Source organism: Perca fluviatilis, chromosome 9, assembly GCF_010015445.1.
Source record: "Perca fluviatilis chromosome 9, GENO_Pfluv_1.0, whole genome shotgun sequence".
NCBI lineage: Eukaryota > Metazoa > Chordata > Actinopteri > Perciformes > Percidae > Perca > Perca fluviatilis.
In genome coordinates this window covers 2,601,758-2,629,006 of record NC_053120.1, presented here as the reverse complement: position 1 = coordinate 2,629,006, position 27,249 = coordinate 2,601,758, and the positions used below count along the sequence as shown (strand labels likewise).

General features: G+C 39.7%; 2 protein-coding genes across 2 annotated transcripts; both read left to right on the top strand.

The window, feature by feature from the left end:
• Nucleotides 1–3,588: 3,588 nt before the first annotated feature.
• Nucleotides 3,589–8,296, top strand: LOC120565581 (macrophage mannose receptor 1-like). The gene is made up of 4 exons (XM_039811484.1): nucleotides 3,589–3,610; nucleotides 4,971–5,327; nucleotides 7,057–7,407; nucleotides 7,956–8,296. Exons 2-4 carry the CDS (start codon nucleotides 5,210–5,212, stop codon nucleotides 8,294–8,296), a joined length of 810 nt encoding a protein of 269 aa, XP_039667418.1. The 5' UTR covers nucleotides 3,589–3,610; nucleotides 4,971–5,209.
• Nucleotides 8,297–11,604: 3,308 nt separating this feature from the next.
• Nucleotides 11,605–25,594, top strand: LOC120565580 (macrophage mannose receptor 1-like). Its single transcript, XM_039811483.1, has 7 exons — nucleotides 11,605–11,609; nucleotides 13,082–13,122; nucleotides 18,254–18,610; nucleotides 19,841–20,164; nucleotides 21,238–21,645; nucleotides 24,419–24,742; nucleotides 25,272–25,594. Coding segments are annotated over exons 1-7 (1,779 nt in total). The 5' UTR covers nucleotides 11,605–11,607.
• The last annotated feature ends 1,655 nt before the right edge of the window (nucleotides 25,595–27,249 follow it).

The following is a 27,249-nucleotide window of genomic DNA, read 5'->3' as shown; positions in this document are numbered from 1 at the left end:
TAACTGCTGCTGAACATCTGTCCTGTAGGGTTACATTACAGCTTGGTTCTTTCTTTGGACCATTTTTAAAGATAGTTGTTCCCATCAGTCACAGAGACACCAACACATGGGAACATAGAGTCCAGGTTGATGAAAACCCCCAAAAGTTTCCCTCTAAGATGCAGCTGAATGTGATGAATAGTTAAATCTTTGATTTGCATCCTGAGGGACTGGGTGATACACTGTATCCCTAAACATAAAGACAGGCTGTTCTTCTGTCTGTTTCCCCCTCACTCCGCCAACATATTCACATAATTTTCATATTATTTCCTTTAACTCAAATTCAAAAAATCCCCACAGGAAACAGCTAACTACTAATTGTTGAACACAACAATTAGTAGTTAGCTGGATAATAATTTTATAAGCTAATAATAAGCTATTGGCTTGATAATACACAATGCTAGGGTATTGGTTAAGTTGTACAATGTAGAAGCTGTGAATGTAATATATATAGGGTTCGACACATACATTAGATAATGTTCCATCTGTACACACTGTTCTTTCTTTGCACTACCTTAAGATGGCAGATAACGGACGTATTTTTTGTATTTTTTAGCGCTGTAAATGTCAACAATATTTAGAATTAATGCATAGTGTTACTACTGTCCAAACTATGTACTTTAACTAACACACCAGGCCCTTGACAAATACTTTGCTTAGTGATCCTGATGGTTTGATGTGATGTGCATGTGTCCTGGTGGCTGGCCATATCTTACTTTACACATGTAGTCAACGTGGAGGTAGGAATCTAGAAAGTGTGATCAATAATATTCCAGAAATAAGTGTTCCAGTAGTGTTCAGAAAGCTAGAAAAATGTTTCTAGAGTGCAGGCTTTATTACAATTATTTATTATTGAGCTAATTTCAAACACTTTTTTATCATCCAATAAGGTACTTCAAGCTTTAAGAAGTCAAGGAAGTGAAGGACTACAGCCACATCCCAGCCCTTCAGAGAACTGTCCTGCAGAAAAGGCTGTCGTCCAGACTGGAGCGGTGGGCCATCAGTGAGCTCAGGAGACCAGATGATCCCAGGCGTCCAGGAGTTGTGTGTGATATTCCTGCACCTCCCTCAGACGTGTTGTTGCAGACACAAGTCAGCAGAGAAATACAGCTTGCCTTAGGTGAAACTGAATATGTGAAATATATACATAACCCAATTACTCAGTATGTTTGTGTATTGTTGGTGATGAAAAACTGACCCTGACTTGTGATGTACTGCAAATAATGACTGACACTGAGTTCCAGCTTCTTCTACCACCGGAGCCCCAGCAAAATATGTTCAAATATCCATTATGTATGTGAAGTTTTATATTGGACTAAAAATAAAGCATTATAATAGTCTCAACCTTATTTCCTGTTTTATATAATGAACCAAACAGACAAGGGTGAATGTAAATTTTTTTTAATATATTATGTGCATTTTAAAATATAATTACAGTAAGACAATGTAAACACAAATTAAATTACAGGACAGTATACTGTAGTAGGATATATATTGGCATACAATGGACTAAGAAACTACAAGTACACCAATGAAAACTTAAGAAAAAGGTTATTGTAAGTGTTAACTGAGTATCTGAGCAAAATATGATCAATACATACGCTATTGGTCTATACCCTGGCTGTTTGAAGCCTTCGCACACAGTGTTTCCTCCACAGAGAGACCGAAGGCTCCTCTCCCTCTGCTGCTCCACGTCCTCCTGGTTGGTCTGCCTGCTGCCTGATGTGAGCTGTGATAGAAAATTATAACAAAATTTCTTACACAAATCAAATGGTAACAAAGTTCTTACTGATAACTGAGGCTTCCAAGGTTGTGTGATTTACAATTAAAATAACTTGCTTTTAAGTAGCCATTAGCAAATGTGTAGCCTTTAAAAACACTATGAACATTTTCCTTATGCTGACCTGCTTGCAAATGCAACAGAAGACATGTAATAAGAGTTAGAATAGCCAGTCTTTGTCATAACTAGGAAAGTACAGATGAGCACAAAACTATAAAGATGAACCAGTTAAGCAGTGCTAACACTGCATTTGTACTGTACAGTATGTGTCGACCTCTAGATATAATACATTACATTCACAGCTTCTACATTGTACAACTTAACCAATACCCTAGCATTGTGTATTATCAGGCCAATAGCAACCACAACAATTAGTAGTTAGCTGGACAATAATTTTTCCTAATAGACCATAATATAGCTACGTTACCTAAGGTTACCTGGGAGAGCATCGTAGCTCTGCTCGGGTCCTGCAGGTCTCTACAGAGAAGAAAGACGATAATTAATACAGCTCCATTGAGTAAGGCCTCACGAAGAATACATGATTCCCATGGTAAATTATTAGCTCAGTAAGGTAGCCGGTGGCTAGCAACAAGTTTTAGATAACGTTAGCAGTAGCCTATAGCTAATGTTAAATGCTAACTTAAAAAGCTTTACTAGCTAGCTAGCTAGTCACTTAACATAACGAAACAACAAATGTCTAGTAACCATGTGCACCGCGTAGATCACAGATAATATATATATTAATAATACTTACACTTTATTAATCTTGTAGGAATCCGCTGTGGAGTGGCTTGTGTGTCCTCCAGACCAGACTCTGAGTCTCTAACGTTAGTTTACCTGCACTGAGGCTGAGCTGTCACTCAAACTTTCCCCTTAACTCTCATTAGCCAATGGGGAACGCCACCTGTAAGACCCGGCACGCGAGATGTTTGTGTCAGAATCGCAAGCAAAAAGTCAGGGAGCGCAAACGAGAAAGCTGGGAGCATGACTGCAAACGTGATGGAGAGAGCAAAAGACTGATCATTGAGAAAGAAGCAGAGGGAACTGTAAACAAAAGGACATAATATCAAACAAATAAAAGACCAATAGTTTACAACTACACAAATGTTTTGTTTGCAAGTTTTAAGTTTTACCTTTGAGGTGAAAATTTTTTTGCTTGAGTTAGTGTTTTTTGTTTGATACTTGAGAAGTTTTGCTTGGAATTAAAGTCACAAAACTAATCCCATACTGATTCAGCTGATTCGCGGGATTGACTGACTCCCGCAAGAACTCACGAGTCATCAACAACTCATGAGTCATCGAGGGCTCGTGAGTTGTCTGCGAGCCGAGCCGAGGTGAGCTTGCAATGTTTCGGACTGTCTGCTCAACCTAATTGCATTTAACATACTACATTTATACACCAAACCTACAGTAGGCCTAGCTAGGCTACATGCAGAACATTGTATGTTATTTCAGAAGTGAAAGAATGGCTTTTGTTGTGGATTTGCTGACCCTGAGCTCGAGGAGAAGCTGCACCCGCTCGCTACGCCCGCTCGTCTGAATCAGATCCACTCATAACAACGTAGCCGGCTGATTCGGCTGATTCGCGGGAACTCATGAGTCATCGACAACTCATGAGTCATCGACAACTCATGAATCACCAACAACTCAAGAGTCATCGAGGGCTCGTGAGTTCTCGAGTGAATCCCACGGTCTGCGAGCTTCCGGCTCTGAGTCTGCGGGTCGGGAACTGTCTCTCTGCTCACTCAGGCGCTTGAGTTGACTTGTTGAGTTGCTGTTGCCTACGAAATTGTAAGTTATAAAGCTTTTTGCAGCTAAAATGGCTAGGAATAGTAGTAGCTAATGTTGCAAGAGGTTTGTGTGCGACGCGGTTATCATTTTAGATTTTAATTGTAGTAGGACTCAACTGAACCGGGTTAATGATGCTAGAGACTAGTGATTCGTGAGTCAATTTAAAGACTCGGGTTAAAGATCCGAGTGAATCACGACTCGAACAAGTCTAATCTGGACGTGCAGCAGCCAGCAGGATGTTATCTTTAGTGAAGCAATCACACAGAAATCCAACTTACAGTTAGCGGTTAGTCCCAGAAACAGCTCACACACGAAAACCAGTCACCAGCTACGGCAAAGTCCTCCTCAGCAGGGAAACACGCTGTCGTCCTCTCCGGTCCAAAATCAGCGTCCTCCGAACCAGCAACTCTCCGCCGTTAGCTCCAACTTTAGCTAGCTAGCTAGTCAGTTAGCTCCAACTTTAGCCAGGCACACTAGCACAACGTTTGTTCTAAACCACTGCTGTTAGACAGGAAAAGTGCCGTATTGTAGCTACACCTCTTCAGCTTCGTTATTCCACTTAGATCGTTTCCAAGCTAACTAGCGTCTCTCGATGTTTGTCAGCGTTTTCTTTCCTCTTCTCCATTTGCGATCCTCTCCACTGTCCCGTGTCTCCGCTCAGCCGTTTTACGTGTGTGTGTTTGTGTTTGTGTGTGTGTCTGCCTGTCTCCGTCTGTCTGTGTGTGTGTGAAACGGGTTAGCTAGGCTACTGAGTGTTATTTTTCATTTGAATGTTTATACCGCGTGGCCATAGTGGGATTCGTAATCTTCCGGTCTAGCTAGATCCGAAAGAACGTTAATCCTTCTTTATCAGTCTATGCGATAATCGCGCGATAAAAAAATTGTCGGCGTTAAAATGGGTTTGCGTTAACGCTGTTAATAATGCGTTAAACTGACAGCCCTAATTTATTTTTCTGTCCACTTTGAATGAAGTGTGTTTTACGATGCTTAAATTACTTATTATTTACATGGAGTCTGGTCGGTTTACTGAACGCAATTTGGCGGATGTTTTATGTTTAAAAAAAAGATGTTTTTTATTTTGTTTCTGTTACAGGACCACATTTTTGATAGCATATAGCATATGCTTCCATGTTAGCATATGCTAGCATGTTAACAAATTAAGTCTGGTGGGTTTGGTGATGGTGATTTTGGGGCTATTTCATGTTAAACAAAAAGGATCTTACTCTTTAACATCAGTCACTCAGACACAAAAACATGGGAAATAGAGTCCAGGTTTAAAAACAAAACAAAGTTACCTTTTAATGAACAGATGCTTGTCTAGTTCTCAGCTCCATCGCTGCAGTTTCTTCTCTGTTATCAGGTCAGTGTTCCTCCATTGGGGGTCACCTGTATGACTACCACTTCATTGGAGAGAATAAGACCTGGAAAGAAGCCCAGAAGTATTGCAGAAAGTACTTCACTGACCTGGCCACAGTGGCTGACCAGACAGACAGGCAGAGACTCTACGACCTTGCACAGTATCAAGCCGGAGCCTGGATTGGGCTGCAGCGAGACTGGCATTGGTCTCTGCCAGGGGTGAAGTACAACAAGAGTGAATGGATGGCAGGACAGCCGGATAATCAACTCAATGAGGAGAACTGTGTGTGCATGAAGATGAAGATGGATAACACATGGAATGACGTCTCTTGTTCTCAGTCCTTTGGTTTTATCTGCTACGGTGAGAATATGTGGCTCATAGAGACTGTTCTCTGATAAAAAACTCCCCCAGAAGTGGTTTGTTCCAGCATCATTCTGACCTAATATTCAAGTTTGTAGTGGTGGCGCCCTGTAGTGGCCGTAGTAGTTCTGACTTTTGTTCCCGCCCCTCCCTCTAATCTGACCAACGGAGAGTTTTCCATCCTCATATCTAAACCTGAGAAGTAACGGTCACAGTTTTAACCCTTGTGTCATCTTCCCGTCAGCTAGGAACTTGTTGTCCTCCTGGGTCAAATTTAAAATGAACACTTTTTTTTGTTTTTTTATTTAACGTTTTTGTCTATTTATGTCTGTTTATGTATTTATGTCATTAATGTCTAATGTTTTTGTTTTTTTATCCACGACCATTCTTAATTAAACCATTAATACAAACTTCTACTAGTTATACACTTATTGTGTAATCCATGTTCAATTAACCTTATTTATATGAAATTATTTCTAATTCATGAGGTTAAAAAAAAGCAGAAATTATGATTTATTTTGAGAAATATTTAAGATGAGAGGATGTTGAGTTGGTCAGAAACTGGTTCATGTCAAAGTTTACTCAGGATACTGTTTTTATACCATTTAAAAAAAAATGTAAATGCTATGAAATTGAATAAAATACCCAAAATTTGACAATTATAGAAACTTTGAAAATGGGTCAAATAAAACCCAAGGACAACATGAGGGTTAAACACGTTGTTAATGTTGTGTAATGGTCCCAGTTTGGTTAGGAACGTGACGTAGCTCTGTTTATTCCCTAAAGTTAAAAAACTCTCTGTTTCCTTTTCTTTTCAAAGGGGACAAGAACCCCGGTCTCCTGGGGGAAAGTCCTGGGTGTGTTTCCCCCACCCCTTTTTGACATTCTGATGCTTATTTGACTCCCATTCATTCTCAGAGAATAACCTTTATAACATCTGAAGACTTTAAAGACTCGATTTGTCCGTTGTTTATTTCTAAAGAAACACGACAATATATAAAAGGCTCCATTACCTTGTACCTCACATTATGGCTCCTTAGCAGACGCTTTTATAAAAATAGGCTAACGATTGGGTCATAACCACGAGACTTACTGTCACACAGTAGAGGAATTACCGTATAGTACAGGAGAAGCTCACAGGCAATTGGGGGGACGTGGAGGCATACAGTCAAGGGAGAAGGCCATAGAGAGTCCATTAAAGCATCAGAACAAAATATTTCAGCTACGTTTTGATGGTCTGGAAATACTTCGGTATGTGGCAAGTGAGTTCATATGAAGGAACATTTAGATTTCTCTCGGCACAGCTACCAGAAGACTTCACACTTTCAGACAGGTTGCTCACGTCACATCTATGTCTTCAAGCTCAGTTTGGCGCTGTGCAGTAACGCTCAGCCAGCACCGGGAAAGAGACTTCTAACATCCTTCACTGGTCTCCGTCGAAGTCTATGGTGTCTCTGAGTCCGTTTCATTCACTGTCCATGGGACTTCCTCACCTTACTTCCTGTTTTTCTCCCGTCAGAACTACTACGGCCACTAGAGGACGCCGCCACTACAAACATCAATATAGGTCAGAATGATGCTGGAACAAACCACTTATGGGGGAGTTTTTTAGGGGAGAAGAGTCTCTGAATTTATATCACATTATTGTTTAAAATAAGAAAATACCTTTTTTTGTCATTTATGAGATTTTACGAATCAAAACAAAAAAGTTTGTCTGTGTGTTCCACAGAAAACAAGAAACCCAACAAAACATTTCATATCATTGACAATAAGATGAAGATGAACTGGACAGACGCTCAGAGCTTCTGCAGAAAGAATTACACTGACCTGATCAGTGGAGTCAACCAGATAGAACTCTTCAAGACTCAGTACCAGAATGATACAGTACACTGGAACGGTAATGATTATTTCTGGATCGGCCTGTTCAGAGACACTTTCTGGAGTTGGTCAGATGGGAGCAGTTTCTCTTTCAGATCCTGGGATAAAGGTCAACCTAAGAAGACATGTGCTATGACTACGTCAAATGGAAATTGGAGCTCTGATCACTGTAATAAAACCAAACCCTTCTTCTGCTACAACGGTGAGTTTATCAGAAGGTCTATCTAACGGTACTGTACATCTACATCTGTTTAATGATTCACTTTATTTATTAGTTTATTAGAAGAATTATGGCTGCACCATTTCCAACTTTTTGTTAAACAAATTGAATTTAATATAAAAGGCAGCACTAAAAACAGAACTACAGCCAAAAACATTTTCTCAAAAGCCCAGAATCTTTTTGGCCAACTTTACAGTCTTTTAAAAGGCTGTAGCGAGCTCCATTTTAAAGTTAGAAAGAAGATGAAGAAGATACTAGAATCTTTAAAAAAATAGATGATCTAAGGAATCCATTTAGTTCCACATGCTAACAACGTGGATATATAAAGTTTTAAAAGTTTCCTAAAACATACTAGCTGCATCACTGTCGTGCCAATAATGACGATAAATCAAACCCTCTGGTGTAATATTGCTTCATCACAAAATATATAATCTAATGTTACAGCTGTTATTTAAACTATCCTGTATTTGTCTCCACGGGCGGAGCATTTGGGTCTCTGTCACTGATTGACTCCCCTTCTCCCCTGACAGATTCAGTGATCCTGATCAACCAGAGCATGATCTGGGAGGATGCGTTATACTACTGCAGAGATCACTATGGCGACCTTGTCTTCATCACCAACCAGGACGATCAGCGCTGGGTCCAGGAGAGAGCCAAGATGGCCTCCACTCCCTACGTGTGGATGGGACTGCGCTACACCTGCACTCTGGACTTCTGGTTCTGGGTCAGTGACGAGACGGTCCACTACAAGAACTGGGCCCTCCCCCAGTCTGGGAACGACTGCAACATGTCTGGAGCCATGGACCGAAATGGAACTTGGGTCAAATTGATCGACGATGACCACCAGCTTAACTTCATCTGTTCCAAGTAAAAACAGCAGAATGTAACTAAGTACATTTACTCAAGTGATGTATTTAAGTAATAATGTTGGTGAGATGAGGTACTTTATTCATATCTCAAAGTTAAATTTTCAAGTAAAAAGTCATAATATTTAAAAAAAAAAAGTTGTGATATTTCTGGAATAAAAAGTCATAATATTTCAATAACAAAAGTTTTAACATTTTAAGTAAAGTAATCGTAGTAATTTTGGAAAAAAACATTTTGGACAAAAGGTGTTAATATTTCAAGTAAAAAGTCATAAAATGTCAATAAAAAAGTCTTAATATTTCGGGAAAAAAAGTCTTAATATTTCAAGAAAAAAAGTCGTAATATTTCACGTAACAAATTCGTAATATTTTAAGTAAAAAAGTCGTAACATTTTAAAAGGAAAATCATAATATTTCAAGAAGAAACTGGTACTATTAATGCTTTACTTTACATTTTAACAGTGTGGGATTAATACTTTTACTTTTAGTTAAGGATGTGTTTTCTTCATTTACTCTCTTTGTTTGCAGTGGTGTGACGTTGACATAGTCCTCAACAGTCCTGCCCCTCCTCCGAGAGACCTTGGGTTCCGGAAGTAAGTTTCCCATTTATTTCTCCCATTGACGTGTGGAAAAATCCGTATATAAAGAGTTTTAGACCGTGCCTTAGGCTAACCAGCTATGCCGTGACCCATAAGCATACAACATATCATTTTGAGTGAAAAAATGAACAGAAAATCCAAAAAAGTCAAATGTACAAGACTGTGTACATATTTTCATTTCCGAGCCAAGGAACTACTCATCTCATAAACCACCGCACACTACTGAATCATATAGTCGAAGACAGAACTGCATAAGAGCCTCTTCAACAATTTCCAATCCGACGACAGCCCCCCACACTTTATCCTCCAAACATTGTGATTTTTATATACTGAATGTACAGTTAATAGCAATTCTTTCAGTAGTAATCATGTAATGACTGTATGATATGACTCATACAGTATGAAGGCTACAGTAGCCTAGCTAAAGTGAATGCATAATGTTAACTAACAGCTTTGTAGGTCTTGTCCCTCATGCTGGCCCTTACAAACCCCACAAGCTGAACCTCAATACCGTGACCCGAATTAAAGTGGTTTTCACCCCTTTGGACACTCTTGTTCTCGTCCTTGAAAAAAGCCGTCATGGCTGCCAAGGAGGTCATGATTGCATTGATAAGTCTACTGTGCAGAAACACAACATCATATCATATCAAAGATCGTACAGTAGACAGTAACGTTACAGTAGCCTACACAGGACAGCAGCAAAGACTCTCACGGACTTTCGCGGGGTTTAGGGTTTAACCAAACAGTCACATGACATGAGTTCCACCAATCAGAGGCATCACTGTGGGATTGTTCAGGATTGTGGGTAATGAAGTACTTATCCAAGACTTTGCGAATAAAAGACATTTATCTCAAAAGGAGTTTGGTGTCCCATGAATTTTGGCGTCTATATGAGCATATACAATTGCGTAGTCATGTCCTAGCTGGTTTTAAGTCAACCATCGATGGTTACGATTTTATGGCTTATACTCCAATTTTCAATGGAGAAATTGTATTGTTTTCTCACTTCTGGAACCGGCTGTGGGCGGGACTGTTGAGGTCTATACTGTATGTCCTCTGGGATTATTGAATGGCATTATGGGAAATGTAGGAACTTATATATCAAAGTAAATATTTCAAGTAAAAAACTCATATTTCGAGAAAAAATTTCGTAATATTTCAAGTAAAAAAGTCTTAATATTTTGGGGGAAAAAGTCGTAATAATTTAAGAAGAAAATCATAATATTTCACGAAGAATGTCGTAATATATATCTTTTACTTGACATTTTAACAGTGTGGGATTAATACTTTGACTTAAGTTAAGGATGTGTTTTATCATTTACTCACTTTGTTTGCAGTGGTGTGACATTGACATACTGTGTGTCCTCTGGGATTATTGAATGGCATTCTGGGAAATGTAGGAAACAAACCTCAGGGGGGAGAGATGTGACAGCAGATATTAAACTGAGGATGTAATCCTGTACCATGAATAATTACGATTTGTTATTTTCTAAAGTTGTTGTTATTTTTTCTTCATCTTAAAGTGTCAAGTTCTGGTGAATATCTGATGGTTATATTATATAAAATCTGTTTCTGATGATCACATTGTTTCTTGAGTTTTATGTAACCAAAGAATTTTCTCTGAGTCTAAATAAACTGTTGAACCACAGAGTGGTCCTCTTTTTTCACTAAATGTTTCTTCTAACCCAAAATCATGTTATCATATCATGAAACTGGGTCTCTACATTATTTTCTCCTTCCAGAGCAGCGAGAGAGTCGATCTCTGAATGCGTAACAGGGAGGAGAGTAAAGATGGAAAGCTCCTAGAGCTTCGTTCCATATAAATGTACAGATAATTGTTGTTTTGTAGTTAGTGAAAAACAATATTGACATTGTAGTTGTAAAAGGAGTCTCATATAAGAATGACATTTCCTCCTGTGGAGTCCATTCATTCACAGATCGATACTTTTTGACTGACAAGATAGCGGATAGCATAAACAATAACTGCTACAATGAGTTGATAAAACCTTTCTTTTTAGTAAACTATGTGTACACACACAATGTTCTCAATGCTGGAGTTTATGTGTAGAGCGCTGGTGAAACTTCAACAAAGTTTAATTTTGTGTCGAGCCTTCTTAGTGTTTTAAAAATAGTGATTTTGATGCGATCATAGTAGTGCCCCTAGCACTCCCATTCAAAAGGCCATTTTGACCAAAAAACGAAAATACGGTCAATCTTAACAGTGGCGTTTCTGTCCTAATTATACTTTCAAATGAAACTTTGACTCTGGGACATTCACAAAAAGACCCTAGGTTGCTGTTATGATACCAAATGACTCCCCCGTGCACAGTGTTTCAGGACCTGAAGCCTGGAGCATGTTATCTCTTGGAGTGTAATCATTATAATATGGAATTCTTATGCAAACAGTTTTAATATAAAAAAATAGAAAAATGTCAATCACAATCTTTCTAACAATTGCATTTTGGTGAGAGTTAGGCTTTAATGTGATTCTCTTTTCTTCAGTGTGGCGCTAAATAAGGAATACCAAAAACATGTTTAGATGAAGGTAACAGGGGGGAAGTTTCCAGGCCATGATACAGATCTGACACGTTGATATTTTAATATTCAAATGACGACAACAAAGGGACAGCCAGAGTGTATGAAGAGGATTAATAAAGTGTTGAGAACACAGAGAGGGAGAACCATCAGAGCAGAGAGAAGCTGTGGACATTCACAAGATGTAAGTTATAAACTATATAAGTTATATATTATAAACTCAGCTGTTTGATTTCACATTTTAATGTCTGTGTGGATTTGCAGAAGAGGGATTGTATTCAACGTAATACTGCATGTAAAATCAGATTTATATAATGATAATTTTTCCAGTTTTCCTTCAAACTCTTTTTGTTTATTTCTCAATATATAACCCTCTTGTTGACATAAAAATGTCTATATCAGAAATATGGGTTTCTTTTTAACCAAATGACCCAAAAATTACATGTATGGTTCCCTACAGCGCGCTTCACAAGTACCATTAATGATCCCTATACTTTCATTACATTTTGAGTGTTTTCTTCAATTTTATAGCACTTGAAAAATGTTTAATGGTTTCTAAAGCGGGTGTCTGTGTGTGTGTGTGTGTGTGTGTCTGTATATCTCTCATATCTCCACATGTAAATGGGTGAATTAAGGGTTTATTTCAACCAAACCAGAGTGGTGATTGTTGGAACAGTGGAAAGATGTACCAAGACGGCTTTTTATTTAGTTTCTGTAGACTTTGAATAAAGTGTGTTTTATGATTATTAAAGTACTGATTATTTACATGGAGTCTGGTGGAGATATGCTGGCTCTATACACGCTAAAAGTCCTGATTATTTACATGGAGTCTGGTGGAGATATGCTGGCTCTATACACGCTAAAAGTCCTGATTATTTACATGGAGTCTGGTGGAGATATGCTGGCTCTATACACGCTAAAAGTCCTGATTATTTACATGGAGTCTGGTGGAGATATGCTGGCTCTATACACGCTAAAAGTCCTGATTATTTACATGGAGTCTGGTGGAGTTTGGTGATGGTGATTTCGGGCTGTTTCATATTAAACTAAAAGGATCTTCCTCTTTAACTAAAAGGTCTATCTTTGTAGGGATCCTTTAATAATCTGAGTCTGTCAGCGGCATAGAGTTCAGGCTGAAAAAAACAAAGATGCAGCTGAATATGATGAATAGTTAAATCTTTGATTTGCATCCTGAGGGACTGGGTGATACACTGTATCCCTAAACATAAAGACTGGCTGTTCTTCTGTCTGTTCCCCCCCTCCTCTCTCCTGACGGCTAAACTCACTCCGCCAACATATTAATATAATTTTCATATTATTTACTTTAACTCAAATTCAAAAATCCCCAACAAGGAAACAAATGAATGCAAATGTCAGAGTTCAAGGTGTTACACTGTTGACTTGTGTGTGTGTCTGTGTGTCTCTGTGTGTGTCTCTGTGTGTCTGTGTCAGTGTGTGTTTGTCTCTGTGTGTGTCTGTTTGTGTGTGTCTCTGTGTCTGTGTGTGTATTTGTGTGTGTGTGTGTGTGTGTGTGTCTGTGTGTGTGTGTGTTGTAACTTCAATGAATTCAACATCTTTTCCAAAAGTCAGTGAGTAATGGTGTAAAATATTCCTGATTTCATACCAAAAATAACTGTGTTTATTATCATCTAACAGGGTGAAGATGCAGTGGAGTCTGTTAGTGTTCATTGTGATGGGTAAGTGGATCATCTGGACAGCTCACTCCTCATCAACTCCAAGTCACATTTCAGTTAAGTTAGTTAGTTACATTTTATTTCTGTGTCATGCCAAACATTTTGCCCATCCCATATGGGATTACAAGACGCCACAAACTTATTTAGCAAACGTCTTCCGGTCGCATATGCAAATCATTCGGAGAAATACATGAATACAAATATATAAACACACACACACACAAATGGATCTTGGACTTCCTGAGTGGGCGGTCACAAAGAGTAAGAGTGGGGTCACATTATCTGGGGTCCGCTTCACTTCAATAGGGACACCATAAGGTAGTGTCTTGTCACCACTACTATATATACTGTATACTGTACAATGACTGTTGTCGCAGTAGTTACCCTGGATGTCATATAATTAAATTTGCAGATGATACTGCTGTGATTAGTTTACTGGAGCGAGATGAAACTGAACATAGTCCAGTGTTGCATGAATTTGCTGACTAGTGTGAAGACTCCCAGTTGCATTTGAATACAAAGAGTTGGTCTTTGATTTTATATGTGGGGCTCCCTCACACACTCCGAGGACTCTGATAAGAGGAGAGGAGATAGAGATGGTGACGGAGTACATATCTTATCTAGGTCTTATCATTGACCATAAATTATCCTGGGACAACAACATTTTGACTCTATATTACAAGTCCTTTATCAAGTATTCTCTTCTGCTGTATTGTATTTTGGTATGGACATTCAAAAATCACCCATAGGAACAAATTGGGGAAGATTGTTAAAACCTGTGGAAAAATCATTGGTAAGCAACAGGTAGACCTGTACCAACTATATCTGACCAGATTGGCACAGAAGGCAGGCAAGGTCTGTATGGATACAAGCCATCCACTTTCAGTGGAGTTCAAGCCGCTCCCTTCCGGTCGTAGATATAGACTACGTTTACAAGCTGTCAATGTTCGGGTTATGGTTGGGTTAAGGTCACTATTCGGGTTTCTGAAACATTCGGAATAACCTATTTACATGCGAGAGCAGAGAGAGTTACTCCTGTATACATGGAATTTGTAATCAATTGGCAATATCCCGATGTAAACGGCGACGCACGGTTAGCCTCTGGACGTACGGACAAACCCTGCTTTGCGTAACTTTTCGGTCACCTTCTTATAAATCTCACTATCTCGGTACTTTCTGCCGTCAACAAAAGACAGTACAGGCCAAAAGTTTGGACACACCTTCTCATTCAATGTGTTTCCTTTTTATTTTCATGACTATTTACATTGTAGATTCTCACTGAAGGCATCAAAACTATGAAGGAACACATATGGAATTATGTACTTAACAAAAAAGTAAATAAGTGAAATAATGAAACATGTCTTATATTTTGAATTGCAAAGTAGCCACCCTTTGCTTTTTATTAATAAGGGAAAACTCTTCCACTAATTAACCCTGACAAAGCACACCTGTGAAGGTAAAACCATTTCAGGTGACTACCTCATGAAGCTCATTGAGAGAACACCAAGGGTTTGCAGAGTTATCAAAAAAGCAAAGGGTGGCTACTTTGAGGAATCTAAAATATAAGACATGTTTTCAGTTATTTCACACTTTTTTGTTAAGTACATAATTCCATATGTGTTCATTCATAGTTTTGATGCCTTCAGTGAGAATCTACAATGTAAATAGTCATGAAAATAAAGAAACACATTGAATGAGAAGGTGTGTCCAAACTTTTGGCCTGTACTGTGTATATATATATATATATTATATTATATTATATATGTTTCCTCCTCGCTCCAAAAGTGTGGTGCTGATACGCGTTTACATGACCAAAATTTCGGGTTAGAAAAGGGGTAACCCAGGGATCATTTTCAGGTTTTTAAAAACAAGAATATGAGCATATTTGTGTTTTTGCCGGTGTTTACATGGCTGTGCGCGACCGGGTTATTGCTAATATTCCGGTTTTGAACGGGTTATTGGCTGCTTGTAAACATAATCATAGATATCCTAATGTCCTAACCAACCGAGCAAAAAACTAATTCATTGCTATGGCAATAACCCAATTAAATAAGATGTAGGGAAGGGTATAACTAAAGGAATATATGTGAAGTAATGTGCAGTAGTTTAATTTATTTATGACATTGTGCAATATACTCCTTTTACTGTATTCTATTTACTGATGTGTGTATGTTATGTGTTTGATAAATAGTGCTGTAGATGTCTGGTTTAATGTTTTTGTTGTGGATTATGTGTCATTATGCCTGTACTGTACAACAAGTTCCCTCTCGGGGATATTAAAGTTTTCTAAGTCTAAGTCACACACACACACACACACACACACACACACACACACACACACACACACACACACACACACACACACACACACACAGTATATACAAACAACAAATCCTCATCTACACATCAGCTTGGTAAATAGCTTTTTTCCTCCCAGGCTTTCTTAAGATAACTGGCTAATTTATGTTTCACATGTGAACAGCCATCTCAGTCTTTAAGCATCATCCATATTTACCAAATCAATCTCTGCTTTCATCCGACGAAACAAAAAATCACGCTGTTCACAATAAAAAGGACAGCGGAAAACAAAATGGAACTCATTTTCTATCTCATTCAAACAACACATGGGACAGATCCTTTTTCAATTCAATTCAATTCAATTCAATTTTATTTATAGTGTCAAATCATAACAGGAATTATCTCAGGACGCTTTACAGATAGAGTAGGTCTAGACCACGCTCTATAATTTACAAGGACCCAACAATTCCAGTAATTCCCCCAAGAGCAAGCATTCAGTGCGACAGTAGCGAGGAAAAACTCCCCTTTAAGAAGAAACCTGGGACAGACCCAGGCTCTTGTATGCGGTGTCTGACGGTGCCGGTTGGGGTGTGATGAACAGTGGTAATAATAGTCAGAATAAAGATAATGACTAGAAGTAGTAGTTGGAATAGTTCATGGTGTCGTAGAGCACAGCAGGGCGTAGAGCAGGACCATGGCGACAGCTGGCACCATGATTTAGCAACCCGGTCTCACGGCAGTTCGTGTAAATGTCCACGTTATTCTTAATCTTTTGATATGTGTTCACGGAGACGTTTTTGTCATTTTTAACGTGTAAATGTCACGTTACTTTTCTCGTGTTCCCGGAGACGTTTTTGTCATTTTTTACGCGTAAATGGGATGTTATTTTTCTCGTTTTTTACGTGTAAATGTGACGTTATTTTCTCGGGGAAAGGATGCCGAGAGGCGGCCGAAAAGGACGCTCCATAAGCCGGGAGGCGCCCGCGAGGTGGCCCGCAGGGGACGCGCAACAATAACGGGATGGTGGAGGTTCGGTTTAGGAAAAACCTTACGGGGAAAGGGCGCCTTAAATGCCGGGAGACGCGCCCGGGTGAAAGTCCCGTGTTGTTTGACCCATCCACCACCCCGACCAACCTCCCTACGCGGAATTTCGGCTTTTTATATTACTCCCTACCATTTACGTGCTGTGGCCACAAAATATGCTTCCCATTGAAATACATTACTTCACATTTTCGTGTTGTCCACCACGTAAAAAACGACAAAAACGTCTCCGTGAACACGTATCAATAGATTACAATAACGTCACATTTACACGAACTGCCATGAGACCGGGCTGGATTTAGGTGCCATCCTGATCCAAGGAAATATGCTGGGTGGAAAAAGAACATAAGGACTCCGGGGAATAAGCTCCCCGGAGCTAGGTTAGTAACTAGCATTTCTGGGACATGGAAAGAGAGAGGAGAGAGAAGCTCAGTGTGTGTCAAAAAGGATCTTTTTTAAATATAAATTGGCATCAAAATATTTTAGTTAGCATGTATTAGCATTATAGCATATGCTACCATGTTAACAAATTAAGTCTGGTGGAGTTTGGTGATGGGTATTTCGGGGCTGTTTCATGTTAAACTAAAAGGATCTTACTCTTTAACTAAAAGGTCTATCTCTGTAGGGATCCATCCCATAATGTTGTCAGACACTTAGAATAATAATGTGAGTCTGTCAGCTTAAATCTTTGATTTGCATCCTGAGGGACTATAGGGTTATACACTGTATCCCTAAACATAAAAATACCCTCACTCCACCAACATATTCATATAATTTTCATATTATTTCCTTTAACACAAATTCAAAAAAATCCCCACAGGAATTGTATGAATGCTAATGTCACAGTTCAAGGTGTTACACTGTTGACTTGTGTGTGTGTGTGTGTGTGTGTGTCCAGTGTTTCCCACACATTGACTATTGTGTGGCGCTATTTAAAAAAACGTTCTTCTGCATTTCATTTCCCTGCTCTCCTCCGTCTCTCTGTCACTTGTATCTCACTACACACACACACACACACACACACACACACACACACACACACACACTCCTCCCACCGTGCAGTGTTTGGTGTTTTTAAGCCCCCAACGTTGCCTTCCAGGCAGCGCGTCAATGTTTCTTTCTAAGGTCATGGTGAGGGTTAGCTGCCTGTAAGGCGACGTTGGGGGCTTAAAACACCATCGAGCCCACCGTGCACAGAGAGTCTGTCTCCATCAAGGAGAGAAGACGGCTGGCGAAATTCACAAGTTCACGAAAGGTTGGTGTCTATCTTGTGAACACCTTTACACAATCACACATTCACTATCACCGACATCTGTCACTTAGACACAAAAACATGGGAAAAAAAGAGTCCAGGTTTTAAAACAAAGCAAAAAGTACCTTTTAAAGGTGCACTAGGTAAGCCTTATAAAACCTTTCTGTCATATTTGCTGAAACTGACCCTATGTTCCAGTAGAAAAAACATGAAGCGGGTAATTTAAGAAAATTTTTTAAAAGGGCCTGGTTTTTTTTTTTTAAAAAAAAAACCCTTTTTTTGGGGGGGGGAAAAAGGGGGGGAAGGTTTTTTCTGGGTGTCAATCACTGCTTATGCATACGCATTCATTCTCCCTTGTGGGATGAAGGGCTTGGGAGACCGTTTTGGGCTTCAGCAGAAAGGGGGGGAGGGACTGAGAAGTTGTTGATGTTCAAATTTTTTGGCTAAGTCCTGGATCTTCACAATCCTACCTACAGCACCTTTAATGAAGAGATGCTTGTCTAGCTATCATCTCCATCGCTGCAGTTTCTTCTCTGTTATCAGGTCAGTGTTCCTCCATTGGGGGTCAGCTGTATGACTACCACTTCATTGGAGAGAAGAAGACCTGGAAAGAAGCCCAGGAGTATTGCAGAAAGAACCACACTGACCTGGCCACAGTGTCTAACCAGACAGACATGCAGAGACTCCTTAACTCCACGACTGCACAGTATCCAGCCGGAGCCTGGATTGGGCTGCAGCGAGACTGGCGCTGGTCTCGGCCAGGGGTGGAGTACAACAAGAGTAAATGGTTTCCAGGACAGCCGAATAATTTCAACAATCAGAAGAACTGTGTGTGGGTGAAGGATGACACATGGGATGACGCCTCTTGTACTGAAAAGCATAAATGTATCTGCTATGACGGTGAGAACATGTGGCGCATAGAGTCTGTTCTCCCCTAAAAAACTCCCCCAGAAGTGTTTTGTTCCACCATCACTCTGACATATATATTTATGTTTGTAGTGGCGGCCCTCTAGTGGCCGTAGTAGTTCTGACATTTGTCCCCCCCCCTCTCTAATCTGACCCACAGGAGAGTTTTCCGTCCTCATATCTAAACCAGAGAAGGTAATGGTGGCAGTTTTAAACACGTGGTTAACGTTGTGAAACGGTCCCAGTTTGGTTAGGATTTAGACACCAAAACTACTGAGATAAGTTAATAAAAAGATGGAGGTTTGGGTTCACATCAGACGTGACTTCACTTCCTGAAGGTTACCAAGTGACGCAGAATGTGACGTAGCTCTGTTTGTTCCCTAAAGTAAAAACAAACTCTCTGTTTCCTTTTTTCTTTTCAAACTGGGTGAAAAGTCCTGTGTTTGTTTGACTCATCACCCCCCCCAACTTGCCTCCTTACCAGGATGCAAACTTACAAATCCTACTATGGCCACGCCAAGACCCGCCCTTCAATAGCAGCTTGATTGGTTGGGGTTAGGCATTGACCTTGAGTGGTTAAGGTTAGGATAGCCGATTGGTCAGGGGATGGGTGGATAGGCCCTGAACTAATCAGGTTACGTTACCTTGCGTAAGCATGGATGCCTGGCCAATAGTAGCCATTGAAGGGCGGGTCTTGGCGTGGCCATAGTAGGATTCGTAAGATCGCTACCAGGACGGGTTAGGGTTAGGAATCCCACTATGGCCACACCAAGACCTGCCCTTCAATAGCATTTATTGGCCAGGCATCCATGCTTACGCAAGGTAACGTAACCATAGTTCTTCAGATCCTATCCCCTGACCAATCAGCTATCCTAACCTCAACAACTCGAGGTCAATGCCTAACCCCAACTAATCAACCACTGTGGCCACAGCAATGGGTCTTCGTGTGGCCATAGTGGGATTCGTAATTTTGCATTTGGTGCTCTCCTACTTCCTCACCTTACTTCCTGCTTTGCTCCAATCAGAACTACTATGGCCACTAGAGGGCGCTGCCACTAGAAACCTGAATATAGGTCAGAATGATGCTGGAACAAACCACTTATGGGGGAGTTTTTCAGGGCAGGAAAGTCTCTGAATTGATATCACATTATTGTTTGGAAATAAGAATACTGTAGGATTTTACGAGACTAAATGAAAACGAAAAAGTTTGTCTGTGTGTTCCAGACAAACAGAAGACATTTTCTTTCAGTTCCTCTGAGATGAACTGGACGGAGGCTCAGAGCAACTGCAGAAAAACTCACACTGACCTGATCAGTGGAGTCAAACAGCTAGAAGACTTCAAGACACAGCGCCGGAAAGAAGCAGAACCTTTCTGGATCGGCCTGTTCAGAAAGTCTTACTGGAGTTGGTCAGATGGGAGCAGTTTCTCTTTCAGATCCTGGGATAAAGATAAACAAAACCCTGAGAAGACATGTGCTATGACTACGATAAATGGAAAATGGAGCTCCGATGACTGTAATAAAACCAGACCCTTCTTCTGCTACAAGGGTGAGTTTATCAGAAGGTACATCTACACCAGTGGTTCTCAACCTTTTTTGTGCCAGCGCCCCCCTATCCATTATCCAGGCCCCAATCGCCCCCCATCAAATAAGATGTAGGCTAGTTGCCCCGAATATTAATGATTACACCCTAATATTTGGCCTATTATTGTTGCTATTGTTATCACAAATAATCAAAAGATCATATCATTGAATGACCAACAACATATTTATTAATTTCCCAGGCATCAAAAAAGCCATGTGAATATAGAAATTATATCTACAGGTGTTTAAAAAATTGCAACCATTTGACATTCAATTTAAGTTAGGTAACAGCAGCCAATCAGAACGACTAGATATGTAACATCCAAACTTTAATTAGGTGTTACAGACACTAACAGTAACCAATCAGAAACAGCTAGCAATTTAACATTCAAATCTAATTTTCATTCAAATCTCAATTTAGAATCAAATTGTTCCAACGGAAAACAAGCCATCACTTATCAAGGGGTAAAAGCAGAAGGATTTACTGCTGAATGGAAATAAGTTTACCACCTTTGAAATTTAGTGAGAGCCCTTTGTTGATGCTTAGACGAGTATATGTTTGCTATCGCCTGTCTTGCGAGTAAATTGCAGAAAAAAACGTTTGGAGAAATGCAACCCCACATCGCTCTGCGTTTTGTGAAGGTGTGAGTATCCCGTACAGTAAAGAGTTACATCACTGCCTCTATCGCTTCCCTAAGAAAGTTTTAGAACACCAAACACAAGCCCTGAACTGCTCGCAAGTTTTTGGAACAGCTAAACATTTGCCAAACAACAAAGCACACACGATTTATTTATAAGTTTATTATAAGAATTATGGTATGAGGATAATCAGGTGAGTATCTTGATAATGATATAACTCGCGATAAATAAACAGGTAAAGTGTTCTCGGTTCTGCTAAAATACAACAAACTTCTTGTTAGATTTAAAACAAATAAAAGGAAATAATTTCAAACTTTCTTTTGTTGAACAAATTGAATGTTGAATTGAATATAAAACGCGACACTAAAAACAATACAGCAGTTGTATTTAAATGAACAGATGCTTGTCTAGCTCTCAGCTCCATCGCTGCAGTTTCTTCTCTGTTATCAGGTCAGTGTTCCTCCATTGGGGGTCAGCTGTGTGACTACCACTTCATTGGAGAGAAGAAGACCTGGAAAGAAGCCCAGGAGTATTGCAGAAAGAACCACACTGACCTGGCCACAGTGTCTAACCAGGCAGGCATGAAGAGCCTCCTCGGCTCCACGACTGCACAGTTTCGAGCTGGAGCCTGGATTGGGCTGCAGCGAGACTGGCGCTGGTCTCGGCCAGGGGTGGAGTTCAACGAGAGTAAATGGTTTGCAGGACAGCCGAATAATTTAAAAAATCGTGAGAACTGTGTGTGGATGAAGGATGACACATGGGATGACGCATCTTGTAATGAAAGGCATAAATGTATCTGCTATGACGGTGAGAACATGTGGGACTTAACCCTTTAATTTGCATCAAACCCCTTCCATTCCGACTGCAGACGAGATAGCGTGTGTATTCCCCCCAATGCCGGTTTGTTTACATGCGATACATACCTAGGAACCTTTTACATGCACTGGTTTCTCGTAGGACCGGTCGGAGTGGGAGATACATCCGGTTCACGGAAGCAAAATTAACCCTAACCCTACCCCTAAACCTAACCCTAACCCTAAAGAAACTACTGTCAATGTTAGGGAGTAGGAGAGGGTTTTCTTTCTTGCCGTTGTCAAGATCCATGTATTTGTCAATTACAGTTTAGAAGTTCTAACAACTTTGTGACATGAATGAAATCTACTATGTTTTATTTCTATTTTTTATTTTACCATAATGCCTGTTGTCGCTAATTTGCATCATACCTAAATTTATATCTATTCCATATGCTATAGACAAATTAACAATCTCAACTTAATTTAGCATCAGCTTGGAGCCAGAAACACACATAATATTTTGTTTATATAATTGTGAATAAATTCAGGCGTCAGAGGGATATATACTCCTTTCTCCCCTAAAAAACTCCCCCAGAAGTGGTTTGTCCCAGCATCATTCTGACCTATATTTATGTTTGTAGTGGTGGCGCCCTCTAGTGGCCGTAGTAGTTCTGACTTTTGCCCCCCCCCCTCTAATCTGACCCAAAATGGACCACAAGACCCCATGTCTCTGCATGAGACCAGTGAAGGATATCAGAAGTCTCTTTCCCGGTGCTGGCTGAGCGTTACTGAGCAGCCTCCAACTGAGCTTGAAGACGTAGATGTGACGTGAGCAACCTGTCTGAAAGTGTGAAGTCTTCTGGTAGCTGTGCCGAGAGAAATCTCAATCATTCCCAATCTTACAGAGACGGAGAGCGTAGCTATATGTAAGGAGATAACATAGGCACAGGCTAATTACTGATCACTAACATGATAGTTAACATTAGCAGTGTTGGGAGTAATGCGTTACAAAAGTAACGCAATTACAGTAATGTATTCCTTTTTGCTGTAACACAGTAATATAACGCATTACTAATTAAATTTCGGTAATATTATACCCGTTACAATCCCAGTAACGCGAGTTACAACGCATTTTAACAACATTTAAGAATTTCCCAACACCGCGAAACATTTGATCACAGAAAAAAAAAGCCCTGAGTATTATTTCATAACATCGTGTCCCAACAACAGGTGACGGTACGTCAGCGCGGACAGCAGTGTGTCCGAGCCGTTGACAGATTTAAACATGTCGGGAATTAATGTTTAATGTTTAGGCTTGCTACACGTAAATATCATTGCAGTTTACCAGCCGTGGAGAGTAACTCTGCCTGTAGTAGAAGGGCTTCGAATGTCGACCAAAAACGCTTGTCTTTTACTGTGACCATTTACTGTTCAATGTGTTGCAGTTTTACAAACAAGAAAGTGATCAACTTAACTTGACGGACATGTTTGCATCTAGGGTCTCACGTTCATCTCAACACAAGCTAGAAAGAGTACACAACAGACAACTTCCGTGTAGGCTACTTCAAAATAAAAGCACTTCCTGTGACAATTCGCAGTAAAACTAAATTAATGTTAAATAAGGTTGTGGAGCTTTTCACATATCAGCTGTAAATCAAGTACTGTAAATAATGTAAATTGTGAGTTTTAATCACACTATTGACCATTTCCTTTAGACTGTTTTAAACTAAACAACATGAATTTCTTATTCAAGCGCTTTAAACAAACATTTTACAACAATGCTGTACTTCAATACAACTGTAAGGTAGCCTACGTTTAATTGAGTATTTTCATTTTCTCCTACTTGCCTATTGTATGTTTTACTTATCTAGTTTTATAGCTTTAGTTACTTTGCATATGCATATTAATTATACAAAATATTATGAATAATCTATGATGTATCAAAGTGGATAAAGAGGAGACTTTAAAGATCCGGTTGTGAAATTCATAAGCTAGCTGCCAAGTCAAACTTCCGCTGTTATTTTGGTGAAAGTAACTCAAAAGTATTGCAAAAGTAGTGTAACGCATTACAATTCAGAGACAGTAATATTGTAATATAACTAATTACTCTCAAATGACAGTAACTAGTAATCTATAATGTATTACATTTTGGAAGTAACTTGCCCAACACTGAACATTAGTCATTAAACCTAAACAGCTAACGGAAGTCCAAACTGCCTGTGAGCTTCTCCTGTACTATACGGTAATTCCTCTACTGTGTGACAGTAAGTCTCGTGGTTATGACCCAATCGTTAGCCTATTGTTATAAAAGCGTCTGCTACGGAGCCATAACGTGAGCTACAAGGTAATGGAGCCTTTTATACATTGTCGTGTTTCTTTAGAAATAAACAACGGACAAATAGAGTCTTTAAACGCTTCAGATGTAAAGTTATTCTCTGTCAAAGTGACGTCAGAATGAATGGGAGTCAATGGAAGCACCAAAATGGCGCCATAGGAGCTACACGTTCCGAGGAGAAGCTTACCCACTTGCACTTGGCGCTCTTCTCCTTCCTCACCTTACTTCCTGCTTTGCTCCAATCAGAACTACTACGGCCACTAGAGGGCCGCCACTAGAAACATAAATATAGGTCAGAATGATGCTGGAACAATCCACTTCTGGGGGAGTTTGTTTTACAGGAGAAAGTCTCTGAATTGATATCACATTATTGTTTGGAAATAAGAATAATGTAGGATTTTAAATGAACCTAAACTAAATAAAAACCAAAACGTCTGTCTGTGTGTTCCAGACAAACAGAAGACATTTTCTGTCAGTTCCTCTGAGATGACCTGGACAAAGGCTCAGAGGTACTGCAGAAAAACTCACACTGACCTGATCAGTGGAGTCAAACAGCTAGAAGACTTCAAGACACAGCGCCGGAAAGAAGCAGAACCTTTCTGGATCGGCCTGTTCAGAAAGTCTTACTGGAGTTGGTCAGATGGGAGCAGTTTCTCTTTCAGATCCTGGGATCAAGATAAACAATACCCTGAGAAGACATGTGCTATGACTACGATAAATGGAAATTGGAGCTCTGATGACTGTGATGAAAAAAAAACCTTCTTCTGCTACAACGGTGAGTTTAGCAGGTCTATCTAACGGTACTGTACATCTCCATCTGTTTAATGATTCACTTTATTTATTACTTTATTATAAGAATTATGGTCGTACGGTATGAGCTTCATCATTGATGAATATCTTGATAATGATATAACTCGCGATAAATAAACAAAGTGTTCTCAGTTCTGCTAAAATACAACAAACTGCTTGTTAGATTTAAAACAAACGAAAGGAAATAATTTCCTACTTTCTTCTGTTGAACAAATTGGATGTTGAATTGAATATAAAAAGCAGCACTAAAAATAGAACAACAGATACATTTTAAAGCGCAGTTTTCTGCTGAGATTTTACTTTCAACTGCAGCCCCGAATGTTTTCACAAAATATATAATTAAATGTTACAGCTGTTATTTAAACTGTCCTGTGTTTGTCTCCATGGGCGGAGCATTTGGGTCTCTGTCCCTGATTGGCTCAGCCACTAATTGACTTTGCCACTCCACCCCTGATTGACTCCGTCACTAATTGCCTCTCCTTCTCCCCTGACAGATTCAGTGATCCTGATCAACCAGAGCATGATCTGGGAGGACGCGTTATACTACTGCAGAGATCACCATGGCGACCTTGTCTCCATCACCAACCTGGACGATCAGCTGGGTCAGAGAGCCAAGATAGCCTCCACTCCTAAATTATTGGCTGGGACTGCGCTACACCTGCACTCTGGACTTCTGGTTCTGGGTCAGTGGCCAAAGAGGCAGTCCCACTACAAGAACTGGGCCCTCCCCAGTCTGGGGCGAGCTACCCAACATGTCTGGAGCCATGGACGAGAGGGACTTAGGTCAAAAGATCGGCCCGATGCCACACAAGTTTAATTTCATCTGTTCCAAGAACAAACCACCAAAATGTAACTAAGTATATTTACTCAAGTACTGTACTCAAGTAATAATGTTGATGAAGTGCTTTACTCCAAAGTTAATATTTCAAAGTAAAAAGTGATAATATTTTAAAAAGGAAATCATAATATTGAGGAAGAAAGTTATAATATGAATCTTTTTATTATTCTTTAAATGTACATTTTAACAGTGTGGGATTAATACTTTTATTTAAATTAAGGATGTGTTTTATTCATTTACTCACTTTGTTTGCAGTGGTGTGACGTTGACATACTGTGTGTCCTTCTGGGATTTTTGAATGGCATTCTGGGAAATGTAGGAACTTATATCTGAAAGTAAAATATTTAGGAAAAAATCTTAATAATTCAAGATTCAAAAGTTATTTTATTGTCATTCAAAAACATTCAGTCTAGAACGAAATTCACGTTGCATCAAGTAAAAAAAGTGCTATGGGATGTTTCCATAGAGCTCCACATGGACTTGACTAACTACTGTAGTATATATTATGGGATGTTTCCATAGAGCTCCACATGGACCTGACTAACTACTGTAGTGTATTATGGGATGTTTCCATAGAGCTCCACATGGACCTGACTAACTACTGTAGTATATTATGGGATGTTTCCATAGAGCTCCTCATGGACTGACTAACTACTGTAGTGTATTATGGGATGTTTCCATAGAGCTCCACATGGAACTGACTAACTACTGTAGTATATTATGGGATGTTTCCATAGAGCTCCACATGGACCTCTACTAACTACTGTAGTATATTATGGGATGTTTCCATAGAGCTCCACATGGACCTCACTAACTACTGTAGTATATTATGGGATGTTTCTATAGAGCTCCACATGGACCTGACTAACTACTGTAGTATATTATAGGATGTTTCCATAGAGCTCCACATGGACCTGTCTAACTACTGTAGTATATTATGGGATTTTTACAGAGCTCCACATGGACCTGACTAACTACTGTAGTATATTATGGGATGTTTCCATAGAGCTCCACATGGACCTGTCTAACTACTGTAGTATATTATGGGATGTTTCCATAGAGCTCCACATGGACCTGTCTAACTACTGTAGTATATTATGGGATGTTTCCATAGAGCTCCACATGGACCTGTCTAACTACTGTAGTATATTATGGGATGTTTCCATAGAGCTCCACATGGACCTGACTAACTACTGTAGTATATTATGGGATGTTTCCATAGAGCTCCACATGGACCTGACTAACTACTGTAGTATATTATGGGATGTTTCCATAGAGCTCCACATGGACCTGTCTAACTACTGTAGTATATTATGGGATGTTTCCATAGAGCCTCACATGGACCTGACTAACTACTGTAGTATATTTTGGATGTTTCTATAGAGCTCCACATGGACCTGTTAACTACTGTAGTATATTATGGGATGTTTCCATAGAGCTACACATAGACCTGACTAACTACTGTAGTATTATTGGGATGTTTCCATATACTCCACATGGACCTGTCTAACTACTGTAGTATATTATGGGATGTTTCCATAGAGCTCCACATGGACCTGACTAACTACTGTAGTATATTATGGGATGTTTCCATTGAGCTCTACATGGACCTGACTAACTACTGTAGTATATTA

What these genes read in the sequence shown, in the direction of transcription:
- LOC120565581 (XM_039811484.1), top strand. Translation starts at nt 5,210, where the DNA reads ATGGCAGGACAGCCGGATAATCAACTCAATGAGGAGAACTGTGTGTGC. An exon ending in CTTTGGTTTTATCTGCTACG is followed by an intron (nt 5,328 to 7,056) that starts GTGAGAATATGT and finishes TGTGTTCCACAG; the next exon opens with AAAACAAGAAACCCAACAAA. An exon ending in ACCCTTCTTCTGCTACAACG is followed by an intron (nt 7,408 to 7,955) that starts GTGAGTTTATCA and finishes CTCCCCTGACAG; the next exon opens with ATTCAGTGATCCTGATCAAC.
- LOC120565580 (XM_039811483.1), top strand. An exon ending in GTTAGTGTTCATTGTGATGG is followed by an intron (nt 13,123 to 18,253) that starts GTAAGTGGATCA and finishes CTCTGTTATCAG; the next exon opens with GTCAGTGTTCCTCCATTGGG. An exon ending in ACCCTTCTTCTGCTACAAGG is followed by an intron (nt 20,165 to 21,237) that starts GTGAGTTTATCA and finishes TTAAATGAACAG; the next exon opens with ATGCTTGTCTAGCTCTCAGC.